The 26357-nt window shown below is 36.5% G+C and overlaps 1 protein-coding gene across 11 annotated transcripts in view; it reads right to left on the reverse strand.

Annotated features, from left to right (window-relative positions):
• The window catches only part of ARHGAP21 (Rho GTPase activating protein 21), a 148473-nt gene that overhangs the window by 74846 nt on the left and 47270 nt on the right, over positions 1-26357 (reverse strand). For 8 of the 11 annotated variants that reach the window (XM_059660835.1, XM_059660830.1, XM_059660832.1 and 5 more), the window contains 2 exons: positions 15119-15298; positions 12596-12620 (listed from right to left, as the gene is read on the reverse strand). In XM_059660835.1, coding sequence (XP_059516818.1) covers positions 12596-12620; positions 15119-15298 — 205 coding nt within the window. Of the gene's footprint in view, positions 1-12595; positions 12621-15118; positions 15299-26357 lie in introns of those variants that run through there. The other 3 variants (XM_059660867.1, XM_059660856.1, XM_059660850.1) reach the window with 2 other exon arrangements.

Raw genomic sequence — 26357 nt, forward strand, 5'->3', positions numbered from 1 at the left:
ATTAACTGTCTCCAAAATATGGTTTCCTGGGATTTTCAAAGTGAAGTGTGGAAATTAGGGACAGGGCTTATCTACATCTTTCACTAATTGTAAAATATCAAACAATCTACTTCATCTTGTATAAAGTATCATTTCAGAAATGTGAAAATAGCAATCCCTTTTCCCTCAAGTATCTCTTTTTCAAGCAAAGTTTCAAGTTCTTTCAATCTTTTCAAAAAATATATTCATAGTTTCAAAATTTACATAATATCCTTGCCATCATTGTCCTTTATATCTGAGGCTCCCCAGTGTTCTAACCTTAAATTGAAGACCGTAGAGCCCATCTATCAAATGAAAAGGAACAAAATAGGTATATTGAAGTTAACTTGCTACTAGCAACATACAGAATCATTTATTATCTTTGTATGTATATGTGTATGAATGTATGTGTATATGCACATAAGCTTAAACATTTTTACATTAGAAAACATTGCCCACTATAGAGAACTACAAATAACTTGGTGATTTTATTATAACTATGTTCATGAATGATTTAAAGGCATTTTAACAAGACAAATACATGAGCGGCAAATCATCCAATGAAGTACCCATGTATTAGCAAATTTAGTATAAAGAAATGCTTAATTTATATTTGAACCATAGCGTATACACGTGCATGCCTAGCTATCAGAAAATTACACTCCAAAATACTATTAATATCAACAATGTAACATATGTCCAGGCTAATGAACATGAGCTTTCATTTTAAGGGCTTCTACATCCAGCAGGCAGAAGAAAAAGGCCAAGTCCTGTCCAGCTAGGAGTCTATCAGGAGACTCCCCCCACACTTAGGAGTAAGGTAACTGGAAATAATGGCCCCACCCCCAGAACTTCCTTAGTGCTGTACAAAGTAGGGAAGGGAGAGAGGAAGAAAAAAACAATCTCTAAGACATGGCTATGGGCCAAACTTTACATCGATATGTAGGCCAAATCAAGTAATAGCCTGGCTCTGGATAAAAGAAAATGCCAATCAACTTGGAGAACGGCATTTTTATCCGAGATCTCAAAGAATTTCCGGTAATAATTTCTGAAGGTCACCAATCATAAAATGGTCAAATATACACAGGAAAAAAACAACAACAAAAAACCCAAAAACCTGCTGCACGCTAGAACAGGCAGAAAAAAAGAAACAATCCATGAAGACTCCTGATAATGGAATTACCAGACAGATTATAAAATAACTCTGCTTACCATGTTTGAAGAAATTTGAAAAATAAGGCTAAAAATAGTAAAGCGAAAAGTGTAAGAAGTGATTGAACATGTTTGGTGCAGTACCCTAAAAAAACCTCTTACAATAAAAATTTAAAACTTAAACAGCTAGGAAGAAAATTATCAAAATATATTGGATGAAATTATCAAAAATGTAGTCCAAAAAATAGAGAATTTTGGAGGCATGGGGATAGAGTAAGAAAATATATATGTAAAATAAATTTGTGAGCCCAGAAGAATTAAAGAGAGCACTAGGATACAGAGGGACAAATAATATATGAAGAGATTCTGGATGAGAATTTTCTAGAAGGTGATAGACATCCATCCAAAGACACAAGAAGCTCAAATAATTCCCAAATAAGAAAAATAAAAATAAACTCTCATCCAGAACTCGTCATATTACTAAATGGCCAAACACCAAAGACATAAAGAAAATCTTACCAGCAGATACTTTACAAGTTTGCCTTCAAAGAACCATTAAATCAAAATATGACTTCTTACTAACAAGAATAGAAGGCAAAAGAGAGTGAAATATTATCTTCTTCAATATGCTGGAAGAAAGTATCAACCTAGAATTCTGTAGCAGCAAAAACATATCTTTCAAAAATGAGGGTAAAACAAACCTTTTAGGAAAAACAAAAACTGAAAGAATTACAACACAACATAAAGGTAACATGTAGGTAGGTGGAGAATAGAGTTAGTAACATGTTCCAAGATCCTTACATTCTTTCAGAGGAGAATAAAATGTTAATTAGCATTAGACTTTAATAAAGTTGCTATTATAATTTTTAGAAAAAACACTAAACAAATGGCAATATATCATTTAATCCAGAAAGAGAAAAGAAATTTTAAAAAGCCAAAATAAAACAAAAATTTCAAAATAGGAGCTTAAACAATAAACATAATTAATTATATTAAATGTAAACAAAAAAATTTTCCAAATATAACTATGGAATAAAAGAAAACATATGTGAATCTGATCATCATCTATCAAGAACACTTAAAATTTTAAAAATGTGTAATGGCCCTAGCCGGTTAGGTTCAGTGATTAGAGCATTGGTCGTGAACTGAAGGGTCTCAGGTTCAATTACAGTCAAGGGCAAGTACCTTGGTTGCAGGTGCAATCCCCAGCCCTAGTTGGGGCAAGTGCAGGAGGCAATCAATTGATGTGTCTCTCTCACGTCGGATGTTTCTTTCTTTCTCCCTCTCTGTCTCTCCCCCCACCCAACCTCAGCCTGCCACTCTTTCTAAAAAAAAAAAAAAAAAGAAAGAAAAAAAAATCAATGGAATCCTCGGGTGAGGATTAACAAAACAAACAAATAAACAAACAAAATGGGCAATGGACTTAACTAGACACATCTCCAAAGAAAATATACAAATGGTCAACAACCACATGAAGATATGTTCAACATCATTAGTTATTAAGGAAATAAAAAGCAAAACTATACTGAGATCCACTTCATATTCACTAGGTTGGCAATAATACAAAAACAAAAAATAACAGCATTGGTGAGCATGTGGAAAAATCAGGACCCTTAAGCATTGCTGGTGGGAATGAAAAATGGTGCAGCTGCTGTGGAAAACAGTTTGGCAGTTCCTCAAAATGTTAAACATAGAATTACTGTATAAGACAGCAATTCCAGTCCTAGATGTACTCCCCAAAGATTTGAAAACAGCAACTCAAACTAATACTTGTTTACACATGTTCACAGCAGCACTAATCACAACAGAAAGTTGGAAAAGCCTAAATGTCCATCAATACATGTATGGATAAGCAAATTGTGGTATATACATGCAATGGAATATTATTGAGCCACAAAATGAACTTAAGTACTGATACATGGCACAATCACAGAAACCTCAAAAACATTACACTAAGTAGGAGAAGTCATACAAAGAAAGGTTATTATTGTATGACTGCATTTATATGAAATATCCAGACTAGATATGTCCATAGGAACAGAAAATAGACTGGTGGTTGCCAAAGACTTAGGAGAGGAGAGAACAGTGAATGACTGCTTAATGGAGGTGGGTTTCCTTCTGGGGTGGTGAAATGTTTTGGTAGAAAAGGTAGTAGACACACATTTCATACATATCCTTTAATTTTGTGCTAACTTCCATTGAACTGTTCACTTTAAAATGATGAATTTGTGGGGGCGGGCTAGAAGAGATCAATGGGAGAAAAAGGGAAAATATGTAATACTTTCAACAATAAAATTTAAAAAATAAAACTAGCCCTAACCGGTTTGGCTCAGTGGATAGAGCATTGGCCTGTGAACTGAAGGGTCCCAGGTTTGATTGCGGTCAAAGGCATGTACCTTGGTTGCGGGCACATCCCTAGTAGGAGGTGTGCAGAAGGCAACTGATTGATGTTTCTCTCTCATCGATGTTTCTAACTCTCTATCCCTCTCCCTTCCTCTCTGTAAAAAAATCAATAATATATATACATATTGAAATAAATAAATAAATAAAAGTAAAAAATAAAATGGTGAATTTTATGTGGATTATGTTATGAATAAATATTTTTCTAGACAAATGTTTTATTTATCTTTGGCAAATTCCTATGAGTGCCTTTATCATTTCATAAAAATAAATGAAAAATACCACCAAAAAATTAGGTATCAAAAATATAACTGAGCCCGGCCAGTGTTGCTCAGTGGTTGAGTATCAACCTATGAAACAGGAGATCAAGGTTTGATTCCCAGTCAGGGCATATGCCCGGGTTGCAGGCTCGATCTCTAGTGTGGGACGTGTAGGAAGCAGCTGATTAATGATTCTCTCTCATCACTGATGGTTCTATCTCTCTTTCCCTCTCCACTCCTCTCTGAAATCAATAAAAATATATTTTAAAATAAATATAACTGAATCAAAGATGGAAATCAATTACAAATAATAAAGTAATGATACTTTATCCTTAAGAACAATACACTTAAGCCGATGGTACATGTTCAATTACAAAGATGAAAAAGAAAATTAAAGAACAATTATTAAATGCTAATACTATGTTAGCAAATTGTATCTGAAAGTTGAATTAGGGATCTTTTAATACTCCTTATCTTTCAAAGGAACAGACCCTCTTTCTTACATGTTTTCAAGAATGGATTATGTGAGCATAAATAACTTTCTGAGAAGCCATGGTAGAAATTGACAGGAAACTCTAGAACCAGACTGCCTGATTTTGTAATCCAACACTGCCACTTGCTAGTTATGCAAAAACTTTGTACCTCAGTTTCCTCATCTAAAAAATGGAAGTGATAATAATATTAAGCCCAGAAAGTTGAGAGGATTGAGTAAATCCATGAAAAGTCTTAGAAAACTGTCTGACATAATATAAACAGCTGCCACTGCTGCCACCATGCTATCACCACTACCTACATTCCCACCAACCACCACCACCACCACCACCACCACCATCAGTCCTACTTCCTAAAATATGTTTGAGGCTATTTTAGACATCTGTGGTTGTTCTACTGAAAAATACTAAAAAAATAAAAATGGGCAACTAATGAGAATACCTAATTACAGTTTAAACCATCAATACAATTAAAAATGGATCCTAAGGGGTTCAGTTAATGATCCTTCCCAAAGACATTGGAAGAGATCCACGGAGCTCAGCTAGTACCGCTGCGTTTTAGAAGGAAGCATGCTCCTGACACCATACCACTGCACCATAGCCTTAAACCGGCCCACAATAAGAATAGCTTCTTACAACAAAATTTTATGTCCATATTTTATGTTATATTAATTTGAGGGAATAGATTTTCAATGTTAATGGAAATTAACAGCTTAAAATATACCAAATTTTCTCAGCTTAACAGAATTTCCTCTTCATTAAAATGAAGAACATTTGACCTGTACAGCTGCTATAAAATGAAGTGGGCCAATTAGATTTCTCTCTCAGGAATTCAGAAGTATGATAATGAGAGAGGAAGGAAAAGAGATATATAATAAGGGTTGTACCTTATACAGAAGTCAACTCAGGAGAAAATCATGCATAATCAAAATTAACTGTGAACGTCATTCTAATCATCCCGTAAATACTGGAGTTTGAGTCTTTGAAAGATAAGTGCCAAGATTTTGTTGTTACTCTGTATTTAGTAGCTTTTCAGGTTCAAATTCTGTGGTTTCCTGGGTCTCAGGTAACACTTGACTTTGAATTTGGAGATGCCCTGTTGGTTTTTAGAATTAATAGATCTTTCCTGAGATGGTCTGAGGGACTTTCTATTTCCTGCCACTGAAAGAACCTTGGTTATTAGAAAACTCTAACAGGCTACAGAGCTCTTTAGTCAGGAATAGGATGCAATTATTGTAAAATACAAATTTTTACTACTGAGAAAATTTATAGAATTCCCAGTTACTTTTTGTTTCTACTAATGTGTGATATAACATTTTAGGACAGTGTTATATCTTGGTGTGCTGCAAGAATTTTTAAAACATGCAATAACTGACTATTTATAGTCAGGGGCACTGACCTCTTTGCTCTTAAGATTGTCAAATAAAAAAATAAGAGCCAACACAACACTAGGCATCTGCTATGAATGAATCAAAATTATACCTATTTTTTTTATCAGATTGGCAAAACAAAACAAAACATTTTTTGGTGTGACACAGAATTTTAGTAATTAGTTTGTATGTGCCATGAGATGAAAAAGGTTGAAGATAGCTGTTTTAGAACACTGGAAATATCCCTACAACTAAGTTGGAGAAAACTTTTACTCATGGAAGAAGATAAATAATAGTAATTACAATCTTTCAATTATTTCTATCTTGATTATTTATGAATATCTGTTCCAAACAGTTAAGGACAGCGGGATGTCAACAAATAGCAATTATCCAAAATCAACTATCATCACCAAAAATATTTTTCTACCTTAATGGCCTTTTTCTTGTAAATGTTATTTTCATTACAGTACAAAAACCTAACCAACAAAAAAGAAAAATAAATTTACAAAACACAATAAAGTTATATAGGATATAAAATACATAATAGAATGGGAAACTGGGTAAGGAAAATAATCAGAAAATTAAATGCCAAAGAGATTCCACTCTATTGCCAAAAGGAAAGAACACCAAAACAAAACTTTGAACTGTTTCAGATTCTGGCATTACAATAGGAGCTCTTAGGAGTTTGAATAAAATTCTGGCAATTACTTTCTCTCCAGTGATTCTAGGCTTTAACTCAGATCATTACACTGGATGCTGGAATTCTGTTTAATTAAAACAAAATTCACATAAAAGGATTTCATAATCTCAATATGCTTCAAAATACTTTTAAAAGGAAGTGAGATTATAAAATAAAAATTCAGTTCAATTAACATAATAAATTATATGCAGTCTGTCTCTCAATAGATTGCATTCTAAAAACTGATCTATTAAGAACTGTTCAGAAGTCAGAAGTTTTTTTTATAAAGAGTGTGTCCTGGTGATTGGTCAGTTTTGTTGGAATGGTATTACGAACACTAGGCCTCTGTGCGCTACTCTCTGACCCCCCCAACTACCAATTGATATAACAAGAGCAAACCTGGACTTATATAGAGAACCAAGATGGCGGCATAGGTTAACACCGGAGTTTGCTGCTTTGAACAACTACTTCAAAAGTGAAACCAAAAAACGGAAGGGACATCACCCAGAACCACAGGAACGCTGGCTGAGTGGAAGTCCTACAACTAGGAGGAAAGAGAAACGCATACGGACACTCAGAGGAGGCGCAGTGCTGAAGTCAAATTCTGAGGTGCGGAGTGCGCGGAGCGGGCTGGCGGCGGAGGGCGCGGTTGTTGTTTTCAATCGGGAGGGAGTCGCAGACTCTGAGCACCAGATCCGGGCGAGTCTTTAGGGACCCAGACTCAAACGGGAGAAGCGGGACTGTCTGGCTTCGGTCAGAGCGAGTGCAGCTTTCTCTCCAAGCTTTGCAGTGGGTGCTGGGACTCAGAGAGGCAGAGCCCCTTGGGACAGGACTGAGAGCCGCCATAACTGCTCTCTCCGGCCCACCCTGTTGATCCTGTGCCACCCGCCCCGCCCAAGCCCTGCACAGAGGCATTTGCCGGATAGCCTCAGGCAAAGGCTAGATTAGCACCTCCCTAGAGGACAGAAGTTCTCTCACTGCTGACACAGCTGATTCTCATAGCCACTTGGCCTGGAGGTCAAACCCTCCCTGGAATTAGCTACAACAATCAAGATTTATCTATAAGACTGCGAACAAAGACCACTAGGGGGTGCACCAAGGAAGCATAACAAAATGCGGAGACAAAGAAACAGGACAAAATTGTCAATGGAAGAAATAGAGTTCAGAACCACACTTTTAAGGTCTCTCAAGAACTGTTTAGAAGCTGCCGATAAACTTAATGAGATCTACACGAAAACTAATAAGACCCTCGATCTTATATTGGGGAACCAACTAGAAATTAAGCACACACGGACTAAAATAACGAATATTATACAGACGCCCGACAGCAGACCAGAGGAGCGCAAGAATCAAGTCAATGATTTGAAATGCGAGGAAGCAAAAAACATCCAACCGGAAAAGCAAAATGAAAAAAGAATCCAAAAATGCGAGGATAGTGTAAGGAGCCTCTGGGACAGCTTCAAGCGTACCAACATCAGAATTATAGGGCAAGATATTGAAAACCTATTTGAAGAAATAATGACAGAAAACTTCCCCCACCTGGTGAAAGAAATGGACCTACAGGTCCAAGAAGCGCGGAGAACCCCAAACAAAAGGAATCCAAAGAGGACCACACCAAGACACATCATAATTAAAATGCCAAGAGCAAAAGATAAAGAGAGAATCTTAAAAACAGCAAGAGAAAGAAACTCAGTTACCTACAAGGGAATACCCATACGACTGTCAGCTGATTTCTCAACAGAAACTTTGCAGGCCAGAAGGGAGTGGCAAGAAATATTCAAAGTGATGAATACCAAGAACCTACAACCAAGATTACTTTATCCAACAAAGCTATCATTCAGAATTGAAGGTCAGATAAAGAGCTTCACAGATAAGGAAAAGCTAAAGGAGTTCATCACCACCAAACCAGGATTATATGAAATGCTGAAAGGTATCCTTTAAGAAGAGGAAGTGGAAGAAAAAGGTAAAGATACAAATTATGAACAACAAATATGCATCTATCAACAAGTGAATCTAAGAATCAAGTGAATAAATAATCTGATGAACAGAATGAACTGTTGATTATAATAGAATCAGGGACATAGAAAGGGAATGGACTGACTATTCTTGGGGGGGAAAAGGGTGTGGGAGATGTGGGAAGAGACTGGACAAAAATCGTGCACCTATGGATGAGGACAGTGGGTGGGGAGTGAGGGCGGAGGGTGGGGCGGGAACTGGGAGGAGGGGAGTTATGGGGGGAAAAAAAAGGAACAAATGTAATAATCTGAACAATGAAGATTTAATTAAAAAAAAAAAAAAAAGAAAAAAAAGAGCAAACCTGGTTGTGGAGGACAAAGACAGACAGAGCCCTAGTGATTCCTAATCCCATTAAACTTCCTTCCCAGGCCCAGTGCTAGCCAGATATTCCGAATTGAGGAACAAGTGATGGTTGTTGCTAGATGTTCAGGGCCTCTAAACTTGGGATATCCCTGACTGTTATGTGACTTCTTCGTCCTTAGGTATTTACAAATATGGATCAAGTTTCCTTGTTTTTAACTTTCATAAAGCAGAGTGTTAGTTTCATAACATTCTAAACATATCCTATATTTTCTTACTAATTGTTGACCCTACAAAAGTCAAACTATGTTTAAAGACATTTTTGAAACAAAATTAAGTAAATGAAGGGGACTTAAAAATAAGTCAACAAAGTAAGATAGCAGAGTTAAAGGAAGATGGACTTCAAAGTTAGACACACCTGATTTGGGCATACAAAGCTCTGTCACTTAGCCGTGTGGTCTTGGACAAGTAAGTGTCTTTAAATCTTTTTCAGTCTCAGTTTCCTCATCTACAAAATGGGAATAATGTCTCACATCTCACAGCATTATAGTGATGACTAAGTTGGGTAATAACATATATTAGGATGCCTAATATAGCTAAGTCCCCAAAACAACTTGTTTAGGTACTCTTATGCCTTTTCAAACATTCTCCTGAGAAAGAAAATGCACAATGTTCTATACTTTACAAGGATCTTACTCTTGATGAGCCTTTGCTTTGCCAGGAGGTAAGATGCTTAAATTTGTATTTCTCTTATTTTAAAGCCTTAATTTTGTTGTGTTTCTTTTAATTCCTCTACTAGTCTTTTAAATTATTGATTTTAACTTTTTGTTAACCTAGCCTATAATTATTTTCTCCTTCAATCAATTATATCCCTGATGTTAACTTTTTATTACATTTCAATTGTCTTCTAGTTATTATATTGACTCTATATATTTCTTAAAATGTAGCCTTTTCCTTACTCATGATTATTCCTTCACCAACAACAGGCAATGCCAGGTAATTTAACCCCAAACTATATCAGTAACTCAATTCAGATAGAAATTCAGTTGTAAGGGATAATATTCATAAAAGATCACTGAAGATGTGGTCTTGAGTATCTGTTCTTCTAAATGGTCTGAATATTGTCATTGGATCAAGCCAGACTCTTGGAGACCTGTGCGGTTGGACCACACAGTTTTGGTGTCTATCACTGTAATCCGGGGCTTCTCAACAGCAGCACTATTCACATTTTGGGTCAGATAGTTCTTTGCTGTGGGGTGCTGTCCTGTGCATTGTAGGACGTGCACCATCCCTGGCCTGCTAGATGCCAACAGCATAGCACCTTCCCCCAGTTGTGACAACCAAAAGTGTCTACAGATGTTGTCAAGTACCCCCTCAGGAGCAATACTGTCTCTAGTTGAGAAGCCCTTTAAACTAAACTGGACTTTGGGGTTTTGAAATCAGCTTACATTGAAGGATCTGTCTAAAACAAAACAAAACTAACAAACAAACAAAAAAACAGCCATATGAAGGAACAGTACTGAGGATACATCTACTATATTACTCACTGTTTCCCATTATGAGGGCCCATAGGAGAAATCTATCTCAGACCTCGGTGCAAACAGAATGTTATTTTCTTCTGGACAATGTGAATCCTTACCTAATCATATTTTCTTTCTTTTTTTTCCCCACTGGAAAGCTCAAAAGCAAATTTAGAGCCCATCTTTGGTAACAGTGTAGAATCCATAGCACACATTTACATGTACTAAATATCTCCCAAATATCTGTTTGATGCATTCTTTTTACCATGAGCTTATTTTCATCTTACTATAATACATACATTTCTGCATGTGAACACAAACCCTCTTTAGAATGAGATTAAGTAAAATAAATAAAATCGGTATTAAACTCTTATACTCTCCAGCAGATAACCCCCTTCAGCCTCACTTTATCACATTTCTCCAAATCTCCTTGTGTTGAACCTGGATCTTTTAGTGTTCCATTGCACATGTTTATGTCCATTCTCTCCAGTCAAGCCATACAACTAAATTCATTCACTTCAGTGAGCTCTGTCAGATATATATCAGCATCTGTGTAAAGTTTTATAACTATGTCCTTTTACATTTATTAGAAGGATATTTCTCTCAATGAAGACCAGCACATGGCAGGCATGAAATTCTAGGTGCTATGTGTCCAGACGGTTGTCCAGGCATGACGATAGAAAACCCATGTCCCTTTTCTCTTGCTGATGCTGGCTGTGCAAATTTCCCCTTTTCCCACTAATGCCCGCTTCTAATCCATGCCAAGTAACATTTGGAACTCATCTTGAGCCCTGGTGCATGACACATGGTGACACAGGAGTGGCCCATCTTGAACAACAGTGACAACTCTGAAGGGTCCCACATGGTCCTACACTCAGATTACTTTTGATCGTGCTGAAAGAAGTGATTTCCTCTCATTCTACCCTTAGCATAATCATCCCTAGATTTTACATCTGATATCAGTATTACAAAGGTTCATCAACAGGTGAGTGGATAAACAATTTGTGGTATATCCACACAAGGGAAAACTACTCAGCAATAAAAGATAATATTATTTGTACCTATACATAGAATGAAGTGAATCTCAACAATATTATGCCAAGTAAAAGGCACAGATTACCAATTGTATTATTCTATACATAAAAAAATTCTAGAAGGGGCAAACTAATCTACAGTGACAACGCAGATTAAGGATTGTCAAGGGCCAGCGGAGTGCTAACAGCAAAGGAACCCAAGGCAACTTTATGGAAACATGGAAAAGTTCTTTTTGATATCACCATCTTGACAGGAATGGTGATTTCATAAGTTATGCATTATCAAAATACTATACACTTAAAATAGGTGCAAATGTATCCTTGCTAAAAATGTATAACTTCAAAGTAATGATGAGAAAACATGAGACAAACCCAAATTGAAGAACATCCTACAAAATACCTGACCAGTACTCTGCAAAAGTATTAAGGGCATAACATATCCGAAAGATGAGGCTCAGGGGAGTCTAAGAGGACATGACAAGTGAATGCAACACAGAAATCCTGGAACAGAAAATGACACTAGTAGAAAACTGGTAGAAGTCCAAATAAAGTCTGTAATTTATCATACCAATACCAATTTCTTAGTTTTGTTAATTATACCATGGTTATATAAATTTTTAACACTAGAGGAAGTTATCTATGAAAACTCTCTGTACTATTCTGGAAACATTTTTTAAAGTCTAAGATAAAGTTTTTAAAATGAAGCATTTTATTGTGTATAAATTTTAACTCATTAAAGTTCATATAAAATTAAAATAAAAGTAAATGGGAGTTATTAAGAAATAATCCTATCCCCAGCCTGATTCTTCTTTAAGGCTCATTAAATGTAATATTTAAATCCAACAAAATGCTCTTCAATATTTGAGTCAATAAATCTAGTAGATAAAACACACAGTATTTCTTACCTAAAAGAACCACTAAGTTAAAGATAACCAATTGAATAACAATCTCAGAATTACTTTCCTCAGAATCATATGATATATTCCTCCCCCAAATACTAATATACTAGAAGCCCAGAGCTTGAATTCGTGTGACCCCGCCCACTCTCACGGCCTGGCCATGCTCACAGCCCCACACACCTGCGCCGGTCTTTGGTCGTTAGGGCGTTAGGGCCACAGGCCTTTTATAATATAGATAATTAACAATAAAATCATTACTTGTTCAAATTATGATGATGCAATGATTCATAAAACTCTGAAATCTACAGGAAAAATATTTAATTTCTGACTCTCACATCTAAGAATTGTTATATTTTTGAATTCCAAAAACTGTATCATCTTCTATAATATTACTTAAAGACAGAAAGAAATGAGTAGAAAAACATTCAGAGAAAAATTTTAACTTTTATAGCATACCTCCTCTGTTGCCATTTTCTTCATCCTACAAAATAAAACATATATATCCATATATGAAACCATATTTATAAACTCTATTGAAATTACAGCAAGGCTCAATCCAATTTAAACTACCCTCCCCAAAATGTGCTCATTACAATCTCATTATAACAGTGCCTTTTGCCAGAAGGTTGGAGCCTTCATAAACAGAGACAGAACGACTATGGGTGAAGCCAATCTGTAGGGAAGACATTGGGAGTTCAGTTTTTGACAATGAGTGTGGAGATTCCCACAGTGCAGGTGTCAAAATAGGCAGCTGGATAGATGAACCTAGAACTCGGGAGAGAGGGCCAGGCTGGCCACCACTTACTGTGCTATATACGCTAATAAAATGTGCCTTTAGGGGCTATTACAGGGGCCAGAACTGTCTTTGTATAAATTGAGTGGCTCCAATATGCTATATATTTTATTTCTTCTATTCAATTTTGAGAGTTGGTTTTATTCATTGCTACACCAGGCTGTCCTGCTGCTATGTATCCACCTCTAGCTGGGAAATCAGAAAAGCAACTTTGCAAAACTAGTATAAAAATACATTTATTCAAATATTTGTTGAAACGCTATCATATGAAAGCTACAATCTACTGTAGAAACAAAAAAAGTGGACTGATAATTTATCATATAACTTTTGACCTTTATTTGGCTGTCCAAATGTACAGGGTGAGGTAAAAGTAGGTTTACAGTTGTGGGTATGTAATACACAGTTTATTCTTGTATTATTATTTATTAATTATTTTATTATTTTCCATATAGACAACTGTAAACCTACTTTTGCCCCACACTGTATATATATTTTTTCTGGTTATAAGCTCTGTTCTGAGACTGGTGAGCTTGTCAGCTAAGTAACATAATAAAGATAATGTTGTATTAATTGCACATTTTCTAAAAGCTATACAATAGGAATTTTTTTAAAAAAAACTCTTTTGAAGTGAATGGATAAAATTTCATAATTAAAAAGGAAAAGATTTCAATATGTATTTCCCATGTAAACTTTACAAGACAGACCTATTTGCAAGAACATCTGTGTAAATAGTAGCATTAAAAATTAGTTTACTGAGCAATTACTCTATACCAATTCCAGGACTAAGTGTTTTACATATATTATATCATGTAAGCAACACTACAACCTGTGAGAAAGGTGCTGTTATTGCCTGTTAGGTGACTTCCCCAAGATCACAGAGCTAGCAAGGGGCAGAGATGGGACTCAAACCCAGGCTCTTTTGACTTCAATGACTATGCTGTTAACAATTATACTGTGCGACTAAAACTTCTAGAAGTATTTTCCAATAATAGAAATAATAATAATGATGATGACTAATTTTTAATTTGTGTTTGGTAAAATTATCTTATGAAATGATATCAACTATATGTTCATCATGACCAAAAAGCTCTTCTTCAAAACAAAATCAAAAGACAAAACAGACTCAGCCTTAATATGTAATTAAAGGAAGGGACTGTATTCCTTGTGTGTTAGGCTCTCACATGTGGCCTAACACAAAAGGAATACTAAGCTAGACACTTTAGGATACAGTAGATTCTTAGAAAACCCAGGTCAGTAGTTCTATAGACATTTCAAGAACCCCAAACTGGTAAATTTTAATTCCAAAAATAGCACTTATTCATAACCCTTAGAAACTATTCACACTATGTTTTAAAAGACAGCCTAAGAGTCATAGAAATTTTGAATTAGAAATGGTTTCCTAATCTTCTAATTCCATTCCCTCAAATTAAAATGGAAGTCAAGAAGCCAAAAGAAGTTAATTGGCTTGGCCTAGGTCTCACAACTTTTCTAAATTTCTTATTTCCTTACACTGTTGTACAGTAAGTAGGAATCAGGCATTCATGTTGGCAAGTTAAAATCCTAGGTCCACGACTTACTCATAATGTGGCTCAGATCAGTTTCCAGATGTTATGTAGGCTAATAACGAAGTGAGATGATGCTCATAACGAATAATACAGAACACACAGCAAGTACCCAGTGTGTCAGCTGTGTTATAATTATCCCATGCTGCCCCTTATGAGACCATGCTACTACTCTACACTGAAGCATGGGAATGTAATTCACCCTGTAAGAAGCTATGTTTTCAGATTCTGACTTGCCATTATATTACATATCTGAGTCATGTATTATTCTAATCCCGATAACTTTCTGTAACTGCCAGAACATTTTAACAAAGTATTGCCTCTGCACTCTCTGCCCATAAAACTCACCACCTTTCTAGAGAGTAGAAAAACAGCTATTAGAAAAAGTACAATAATTTGGAATTAGAAGTCCTAGCAAAATAGATTTGGAATTAATAATCAGTATAACCTTTCAGAGATTAACATTTCTGTTCTCAAAGATAGAAAAATATCTGAAAGAATATAGTAAAAATGAAAATATAACACTTCTAAGATAGAAAAGAGGTGGGAAAGGGGATGAGAAGATAAAAAGGAAACGGGAATAGCTTTGCTTTGGTTTCAAGTGACTTTAATGACATCTCTTACCTTATATGAAAACTGAATTGCAGACTCTGGGGGATAAACAATAAAATGCCTTAATGTAAAACCAAAGCCTTGAGATGTTCTTTTCAACATAACTGTTTTGGGACCTGGCCAGGAGAACGCTTCATCTTCGGATGGTGATGCAGTTCCACTTTGTTCTTTTCCATCTTTATTTTTTGACACCTAAAATGGAAAGATATTGAAGTGTTAATTACTAACCCAGTATACTTCCTCATTCAGAAAAAATTATATGCAAAAATATAATACCTAAGTGCAGATATGATCTTAATGAAGAAAAAGAACCATATTCTGATGCATGAACCATATGTATTAGCACAAGTCACGCAGATCATCAAAAACCACATGTATTTTAGAAAGGGATGCTATGAAAAGTTAATCAGAAGTAAGACAGAACTCTTGGAAATTAGAAATTTGAGAGCTAAAATTTAAATTCACTAGAAGAAATGAGAGAGAACACCTAGAAAATCATTAAAGCACTAAGGACTAAGAACAGAAACTGAAAGAAGAGACATGAACCTCACACCAAGTAGGAATACTAAAGCTGTTATCAGATCATCCTACAGCAACCAAGAATATTAGAAAATAATAGATACGGCCTTCAGGTTCTGAGCATCGAGTCAGTATCCACACAGATGTCCTTTCATTAGCTTGGCCTTACAATTCCTGGATCTCTTCTCTTCCACTCTTGGCTTTTATCTTGTTATGACTGAAAACCATTCACAGCCTCAAATCAAGGTTCCATTCTTCATTCCCTCTCATACCCAATCCTCACAATTCTTCACTCTGAGCTGACCCTGCCACTATTTCCCTGTCCCTTACCACCCCATGTACTCACTTTGCTCTCAAACCAGCTTCAATTCACTCCTTTGCCTTTCTCTGACTTGCTCAAAGTCACCTAACCCTAGCTAAATCAATAATGCCTACTCTGGGCCGGCACCTATGAAGTTGAACACAAGCGGAGAAAAACAAAAACTAGGCTATTTTCACTCTTAGTTCATAACCACTAACCTCAAGAGAGTTTTTTGGGTTTTTTTAATCCTCACCCAAGGATATGTTTCTATTGACTTTTAGGCAGAGAAGAAAGGGGTGTGAGGGGAGGGAGGGAAGCAGGAAGAGAGAGAGAGAGAGAGAGAGAGAGAGAGAGAGAGAGAGAGAGAGAGAGAGAGAGAGAGAGAGAGAGAGAGAGAGAGGTTGCCTCCTGTACACTCCCCAACTAGGGATCAAACCCACAACCTAGGTATGTGTCTTGATTGGAAATAAAACTCCAACCTTTTATGGGACGCTCCAACCAACTGAGGCAAGGCAAGAGAGTCTTTACTGTTGTCTGTCAATGATAATTCTCTCCAGTCCATTCATCTTCGATGATTAATTCATCCCTCCTTCCCTGTTCTCACTTGTAGCTGACACCTCTGCTTTCTATTACACTGAAAAAACACAAGCAATAAGACAACAACCTGCCCTGGCTGGGTGGCTCAGTTGCAGGTTCCATTCCTGGTCAGGGCACATACCCAGGTTGCAGGTTGGATCCCTGGTCCGGGTGCATACAGGAGGCAACCAATTGATGTTTCTTTTTCTCTCTCTCTTTCAAAATGAATTAAAAAACAAAACAAAACAAAAAATATATCCTCAGGTGAGGATTAAAAATAACGATAATCCTATATAATAAAAGGCTGATATGCAAATTGTCCCCTCAGGAGTTCAACCGACTGGGAGTTTGAGCGCTCGCTATGACGTGTGCTGACCACCAGGGGGCGGCACGGAATAAAGGCAGGCCCCAGCCAGCAGCCTGAAGGCCCTGATCTCCCTGATAGCTGAGACCTTACCCGTGCATGAATTTCATGCACCAGGCCCCTAGTAAAAATATAATTATAATATGACAACTTAATGGACTGTGCAGTACACATTTTGTAAATTCTTTCATCTTAAAACAAAAATAAATCAAATCCTCTCTTGACCACACAGCCCTCTCCCAGTTATGTTTGTCTGCCTTTCTTTAGAGGAAAAATCCCTGAAAGCTGTCTACAGAGGCTATCTCCAATTCTTTTCCTCCTGTTTTCTCTTGAATCCCCTTAAATCAGCCTTTTGCATCCATAACTCCCTGAAACTGCTGTCAAGGTCACCTCCACATAGCTAAAGTGAATAGTCAATTCTCAGTTTTAATCTTTGATTTATATGTTGGCACAAGGATCACTCCCTCCTTGAAAGATTTTCTCCACCTGACTTCCCACACTTATTTTCCTCCTAACTCATGGGTTCCTTCTTCTGTCTCCTTCACTACGCCTTCATCTGCTAAACTCATCTTAGGTGTACCTAGGACTCAGGTCTCCAGCTTGTGGTTTGGAGATTTCAGTCTCATGCACTAAATACCATCTATAAACGACTCCTCAATTTTTACCTTTAGTTCAGACATCTCTCCAATCTAATAGGTATCTCAGAGTTAGTATGTATGTATTGCTGCTAAGATTTTTATTGAATTACAAACCCAAGTTCATCTCAGTAATTTTGAAATGTCACCTTTATCAAATGGCAAATACTTGTACATGCTTGATTCTGTTATATTTATTACTAGAGGCCCGGTGCATGAAAATTTGTGCACTGGAGGGGGGTCCCTCAGCTTGGCATGCCCCCTCTCACAATACGGAAGCCCTCAGGGGATGTCCTACTGACAGCTTAGGCCCGCTCCCCCATGGGCCTAAGCCACAGTCCGGCTTCCCTCTGCAGAAGGCGACTGGGATGATCAGGGGAAGGTGCCGCCCCCATCACCCCGCTGCTGCTGCCACTGTCTGCCACAGTGGCTGCAAGGCCTGAGCCCCGGGACTCGCAGCCGCTGTGGCTTTGTCCAGATGGACGTCCAAATGGATGCCCAGAAGACGTCCGCCCTAATTAGCACATTACCCTTTTATTAGTATAGATGTTTCACTAGTGAATCATATTTCTCCACAGTGATTTGCTTCATATGAAGGTGCTAAAACTTAAAAATGCTCTTGAAAGCAATTTTTGTGTGATAAAAAATATATTACACTGTGAAGAAAGTAAATTCAAACGACTTCTAAATCCTGAACATTTTCATCATATAGTCGGTATTTGGGCTGTTACTAGTTAGTTAATTATCAATTTCATTTTCTTTTCTTTTCGGGAAGACAGCTAGATAATATCATTCCCCAAACTTACAGTAGAGGCAGCTGTGCTTGAGTTCTAGTCAATGCAACATGAATTAAAGTAATGTGATATACAAAAGTAACACCATTTCTAGTACTAACAAAAAGTGAAAATTGAAAATACTTTAAGTATATACCATTTAAAATATTAAATACTTAGGGATACATCTGCCGAAAGACCTACAAGACCTGTAAATGTCAAGTGCAAAACACTGCTGAGAGATATAAAGGATATCTGAATAAGTGGAAATGGCACGTTCACAGTTCAGAAGGCTCAGTATCATTACAATCTCAATGCTCCCCAAACTGATATATAGATGCGATGAACCCCAATCAAATCCTAGGGAACTTTTGTATAGAAATTGGCAAGTTCTCTCTAAACTTCATTTAAAATGAAAAGAACCCTAAACAGTAAGCAAATTTGAAAAAGAACAAAATTGGAGTATTTATACTACATGACCTATAATCAAGACTCTCAAGGCATCTATGGAGACTCTGTACATCTGAAACTACTATAAATGCATTTTAGTTTATCCTTCTTCTAGGATTTGAAGATTGGAGAAGGGGTGGGAGGATGAGAGAGCATAACACCAAACATCATCATGGGAGATTTAAGCTGAGACTGGAACTGCAACAATGATCATATGATGAGGTAGAATTTGTAGGATAAAGGTTATTATTCTAGGCTTAATTACCCAAATAGTTTAGTTAAGCTTTAAGTAGTGACTGATGACTGGATCTCCCTTTTGTGATCCAAATGAAAGAACCATTTTATACATGTGCTCTCACTCTCTTCTCTACCCACCCCCTCTCCATTCATTCATTCAGTAAATAAATATTTATTGAGCACCTACTATGGACTCAACACAGTTCCATACAGTGGATGCTCCTGAAGCAAGGGTGAATGAAATATGCACTGCTTACTTTGTATTTTTTTAGTTAAGTTTCTTATTTTGAGATCATTATGGATTTACATGTAGTTGTAAAAAATAATATAGAGGGACCTCATGTAATCTTTATGCAATTTCCTCAACAGTAACATCATAGAAAACTATAGTACAATATCATAGTCTGGATATTGACATAGATACAATCCATTCGTCTTACTCAGATTTCAGCAGTTTTACTTATGTTCATGGGTATGTTTGTGTGTTTATGCTATGCAGTTTTTTCTGTGTTTTGGGGTTTTTTGGGGGACGGGGTTAGAGAAATGGAAGGGGGAGGGAAGGAGGAAGGGAGGGAGGGGGAAGAGAGAGAGAGAGAGAGACATCCATGTGAGAGGGAAACATCATTCGGTTGCCTTCCATAAGTGCCCCGACGGGGGATCAAATCTGCAAACTAGGTATATGCCCTGATAGAGAATAGAACCTGAAGCCTCCTGGTATACAGAATGATGCTCCAACCAACTGAGCCACACCGGCCAGGGTTATGCTATGCAGTTTCTATCACATGGATAGATTTGTCTATCCACCACCATCAAGTTACGGAACAGTTCCATCACCACTAGGGTCTCTCCTGTTGTCCTTTTATGGCCACACTTACTCTTTCCTTTCACCTCTCATCCAGTCCCTAATCCTAGGCAACCACTAATCTATACTATCTTTCTATCATTTTGTCATTTCAAGAATGTTAGAGAAGTGGAGCTAGACAGTCAGTAAACGTTTGAGATTGGTTTTTGTTTTCCCACTCAGCATAATTCTCTGGAGACTCATCCACATTGTTGCATGCTTTACTCGTTTTTTATTGCTGAGTAGTACTCCATGATATGAATGCCTCACAGTTTGTTTAAAAGACATTGGGGTTGTTGCAGTTTGGGGCTATTATGAAGAAATGTGTTATAAATATTTATGTACAGGTTTTTGTGTGAACATATTTCCATTTCTCTAGGATGAATGTCCAAGAGCGCAATTGCTGAGCTGTATAGTAATTGCATGTTTGGTTTTGTAAGAAACTGCCAATTTTTCCCAGCACAGTTGTACAATTTTACATTCCAACTAGCCATGTACATCTGAGCTGATCCAGTCCATTTTTCTGTGCATCCTCAATAGCATTTGGCACTGTCATTACTTTTTATTTTAGTCATTGTGATAGGTGTGTAACTTATTGTGATTATAATTTGCATTTCCCTAAGGATAAACATCTTTTCATGTGCTTAGTAGAACATGAAATTTTAAATCACAAAGAATCTTTAGGATATAATCAATATAACTGAGTCTTTCATATTACACCTGAGGAAACTGAGGCCCGGATTAGTTAAGAGATTTATTTGAGATTATGGCAGGCTAGCAGCAGGGCAAGAATTAAAATCACTGTTTTCTGAATTTGAAACTATTTCCCTGAGGGTATTTGCCCTATTGTGTAAGCTGCATAGATTCTTCCCCCATTTGCTCTTTGATATCATTCATTTTTTAATTTTTATTTTTCTGCACGACTCAAATTTTAGCACTATAAAAATTTTACATGTATTAAATTTATATCTAATGTATTATTATGTCTTAGCCTCACAGCTCCCAAATATATTCAAGTTTCCTGTTCTGTTCCCTTGAATCAGATAGATAACCCTCTGGGATCATGATTTCATGTTTCAAGTTTCTGAAATGAGCCTACTGTGTCTTGTTCTAGTAAGGTCTTTACAAAAATAGAGAAGATGGGATGAAGATTAAGCAAGTTTTTTCTCTGCTCCCTGCAAACTAAGGTTAAGATTTTTGTTCTTGTTGTTAATCCTCATTCGAGGATATTTTTTTCCATTGAGTTTTTAGAGAGAAGAAGAGGGAGAGAGAAAGAGGGACAGAGAGACAGAGAGAGACATCAATACAAAAGAGACACACTGATTGGTTGCTGCCCACATACACCCCCAACCAGGCCGGGGATCTAAACAGCAACCCAGGTACGTACCCTTGACCAGGAATCGAACTTGTGACCCTTTGGTGCATAGGCTGACACTCTAACATCTGAGCATACTGGCCAGGGCATATTAAGATTTTTTAATGCAACATATCTCAGCTCAGTTGTTTCAGTTATTCCATCCTCCCCAGAGCAACACATTGAATCCTCCCTAGTCTCCTCACTTTTTTCTAGAGGAAAGAAGGGAGGGTAATACTTCTTTCTACATAAAAAGAGAGGATGATAAGAAATACACACATGTGCCTTCTTCACTCCTTCCACTTACCCACAGAGCCTTTTGATGTACTGGATTTCTAACAAGAGCAAACTGCAGGCACACAGGGAGGGACGCTGCAGTCCCAGATTTCTCTACTTGAGAAGAGACCTTAACACATACTCCCCTACATGGGTCTCATCTCCTCACTAGGAGCACCAATCCATGCACAACAGCATCAGAATGCAAGAAGCCAAGAAGTGACTGGAAAAACAGCAGTTAAATTCCTGTGGACTAAGAACTGTCATTTGATTCCCTTAAAAGTCTTCATAACAAGGTCACTTGATTAAATAATAACTCAAGGTTAAGAGAAACCAAAATAAAGGATAAAACCTAACTCCATAATAACTAGGATAAAATAACTAGACAAAGCAACCTAAAACAGGAGTGGGACAACGTATATATGGGGAAAACACTAATCTTATAGCAATGAAAGTAATAAAATCCTCACACATGGGAATGCAAACTGGCAATGAGGGCCCTCCTGGGAATGCTCTAAAAGCTGATTGTAAAGAAAGTTCCACAAATGTGTAAATTTACTACACTCAAATGTACAATGGGTGAACTGTATGGTATGTAAATGATACTTCAGTTAAGATGTTTAAAAAATAAACAAACTCATAGGTAAAAAGCACAAACTCTAAATGTTAGCCAGAGGTGAAAGACACAGGCTGTCACAAAAGTAAACATGAGTTGGGGAAAAATGCCCATATACACATGAATATATAGCCTCTAAACTATCGTTTGTAATTATTTGTACTTTATGTAGAATGCACATAGATTCCTAGTATATTCCAGGAATCATTCATGAGGGAGCATAAGAAGGTATTAAATTGATTCCATCATATACTAAGATTATGAGCCCTACTCCTATGGATTCTTTGAAAATATTCTGTTATATAATATTTGTTACATAATATTAGTAGTACCAGTTGCTGAAAGTAGAGTTTTCTTCCTTATTTTAGGGCCAGACTTTACATGGTGATGCAACACCTTTTAAGTGTCATTTCCTGAGAAAACACAACACAGGATCTGAATGTATTAGCCCTTGGGATTTTTTTTCTTTTAAACAGTTGGATCACTGACTATCATAGTTAGGCCTATCATCTGGCTCGATGTTTTTTTCCTTTATTACGTGGGGATACTGTATGCACAGTGGGCAGAGCATGGACTCTGGAGCTAAACTACGTGGGTCTGGATCTTTCATTCACCAGCTGTGGACCTTGGGCAAGTTCCTTAATACATCTGTGCCTCAGTTCCCCATCTTTACTATGAAGATGATAACTATAGTTCATACTTCATATGTTTCCTATAAAGATTAAATGAATTAAAGTTTGTAAAGTATTTAAAACAGTATATCACACACAGTAAGCACTACATAAAAATTGAGTTAAAAAACACACACAGAGGTCAACAATACATAAAGGCTTATTTCAAAAATAGATTACAATAATATATCTAAAAATAAACAACAAAGAATGTGAAAGACCTATATACTGAAAATTACAAAGCATTATTAAAAGAGATTGAAAAAGATAAAACAAAATGGAAAAATATACCATGTTTGTGGATTGGAAGAATCAACATAGTTAAAATGGCCAGATTGCCCAAAGCAATATACAGATTTAATGCAATCCCCATCAAAATCCCAATGTTATTTTTTAAAAAAACAAAACAAAAAATCATCAGATTTGTATGGAACCAAAAAAGACCCCAAAAATAGCCAAAGCAATCCTGAGGAAAAAAAATGAAGCTGGAGGTATCACACTACTTGACTTCAAATTATACTACAGAACTACAATAATCAAAACAGCAGGGTATTGGCAGAGAAACAGACACACAGATCAGTGGAACAAAATAGAGAGCCCAAATATAAAATCACATATATACGGACAGATAATTTTCAACAAAGGAGGCAGAAACACACAATGGAGTAAAGATAGTCTCTTCAATAAATGGTGCTGGGTAAACTGGAAAGCCACATGGAAAAGAATGAAACTGGATTAGTTTGTCCCCATGTACAAAAATTAATTCAAAGTGGACCAAAGATAAACGTAATTCCCGAAACAATAAGTTACATAGAAGAAAAAATAGGTACCAAACTTATGGACCTTAGTCATAGAGAACATTTTATGAACTTGACTCCAAAGGCAAGGGAAATGAAGGCAAAAATAAATAAATGGGACTATATCAAACTAAAAAGTTCCTGCACAGTAAAAGAAACTGAAAACAAAACAAAAAAGGCAGCCAATCAGATGGGAAATGATATTTGCAAACAGTAGCTCCAACAAAGATTTAATTTCCAAAATATATAGACAACTCGTAAAATTCAACACCAAACAAACAATCCAATCAAAAAAATGGGCAGAGGACCTGAACAGACAGCTCTCCCAAGAAGACATACAAATGGCCAAGGATATATGAAGAGATGCTCAACCTCACTAGCAATTAGGGAAATGCAAATCAAAACTTACAGTGAGATACCACCTCACAACTGTTAAAGTGGCCACTATCAACAAGATAAGCAATAACAAGGGTTGGAGAGGTTGTGGAGAATACGGAACCCTCATTCACTGCTGGTGGGAATGTAGACTGGTACAACCACTATGGAAAACAGCCTGGTGATTCCTCAAAAAATTAAGAATAGAGCTACCATATGACCCAGCAATTCCTTTCCTGAGTATATACCTAAAAAAATCTCGAAAACGTATTCACAAAGATATATGCACCCCTATGTTCATTGCAGCATTATTCACAGTGGCCAAGACATGAAAATAACCAAAATGCCCTACAACAGAGAACTGGATAAAGAAAATGTGCTACATATACACAATGGAATACTACTCAGCCATAAGAAAGGAAATACTGCCATCTGCAACAACATGGATGGACCTTGAGGATATTACGCTAAGTGAAATGAGTCAGTCAGAAAAGGCTAAGAACCATATGATTTCACTCATATGTGGGACATAAAACTGAAACTCGTGAACACAAACATCAGTCTGGTGATTTCCAGAGGGAAGGGAGTGATGGATAAGGAGGAGCTAATATACGGTGACTGGAGAAGATTTGACTTTGAGTGGTGGGCACACAGTGCAATATACAGATCTTGTAACATAGAAACCCACACCTGAAACCTATATGATAGTAACCAATGTCACCCCAATAAATTTAAAAAAATAGATTATAACACTTTTCATAGCTCAGGAGAATAGTGTATAAAATACAGTTTCAACTGAGGAAAGATAAAATCTTGAACATCCATAAAACTTTTTACTAGATTTTTAGGTACATCTAAAAGAGAAATGGGCTCACAGTGATTAAGCAATTTGTCAAAAAGATACAGCTAGCCCTAACTGGTTTGGCTCAGTGGATAGAGCGTCGGCCTGTGGACTGAAGGATCCCAGGTTCGTTTCTGGTCAAGGGCATGTACTCCAGTAGGGAGTGTGAAGGAGGCAGCTGAATCAATGTTCCTCTCTCATTGATGTTTCTAACTATCCCTCTCCCTTCCTCTCTGTAAAAAATCAATAAAATACATATTTTTAAAAAAAGATACACTAGCTGCTCAGTCTGTTCTATGCCATCAGTGGAAAGGAAATAATATGATTTTAAACATTTACATATTGTTTATCTTTAAGCTACTTTCTCCAGAGTCCTAACACCACTGAGAATTAATCTTATAGAAATTAATCCTCACATATTTAGTTTCTTTAAAGGGACATTTCTTTGCAAAATATTTCGGCACAAGTGGAAATACGTTTTTTATTAAAAGGTTTATTTGTTTGAATTAAAAGACTCTTAAATAAAGTCTTTTTATATACTAAACATACATGACAATTCTTGACTTGCAGCTTATGAAGTTTCTAAAAGATCTGTGTGTTGTTTTTTTATGTGTGGTTTTTTTTTGGCTACTCCAAGTTGATAACAATTGGAACTACTTTGATGTTGAATATCTAGATGGATTTTTCAAAGAATTTTGGTTTTCAGTGGATATTTTAATATTTAAGGCATGAAAAATGACCAAAGAAGTTCTAACCCTCTGATGACTTGAAATTGAAAAATCTAGATGACTTAAGTCCAAAATATTTCAAATTAAACACTTGAATTTAATTTTTAAAACGATAACCCTTAACATTTAAGTATATTATTGACTTGGAAATACATTTATAACATCTTTCATCTAAGTTGACTGTTAATATGGATCTTTCTGCTGCTGATGTCTATTTTTTACATATTTTCTTGTATAGAAGCTCTATTACCAGTTAATATAATAGTTATTTTCAGAAACTACCTTTTTTGAATATGAATAAAATCTTGTTTACTCTGAGTAGGAAAACAGATTGTATTTTTTTGGTTAAAAACAATCATCTCCCTATCCTTTGGGTACACAGCAATCTTCAAATTAAGAGTCAAACATACAGTCTGGCCAGTGTGTCTCAATGGTTGAGCACTGACCTATGAACTAGGAGACCATGATTCCCGGTCAGGGCACATGCCTGGGTAGGGGGTCTGTAGGAAGCAGCCCATCAATGATTCTCTCTCATCATTGATGTTTCTACCTCTTTCTCTCTCTCTCTCCCTTCCTTTCTGAAATCAATATATATATATAAACTCAAACATACATTTCAGTTCATTCTAGTAATGCAGTCCCCTCTGAGCAGGCATGAGCAATACTGAGCATGTATACAGGCTAGAGAAGATATAGGTACAGAAGGTCAGACCCATATCATACCTTTTTAAAAAAACATTGTAATGATCTAGATTCTAGAATAACAAAGACTCATATAAATATATATACAAGTAAGTTTTCCAAATCTAAGTAAATTTTGGATTATTAATGATACTACTGGTACATTGGCAACTGTTAAATCACTCAATTTCACTAGCCTAAACTATAGAGGCTATC

Source organism: Myotis daubentonii, chromosome 1 (genome assembly GCF_963259705.1).
Source record: "Myotis daubentonii chromosome 1, mMyoDau2.1, whole genome shotgun sequence".
In the NCBI taxonomy this organism is placed as follows: domain Eukaryota; kingdom Metazoa; phylum Chordata; class Mammalia; order Chiroptera; family Vespertilionidae; genus Myotis; species Myotis daubentonii.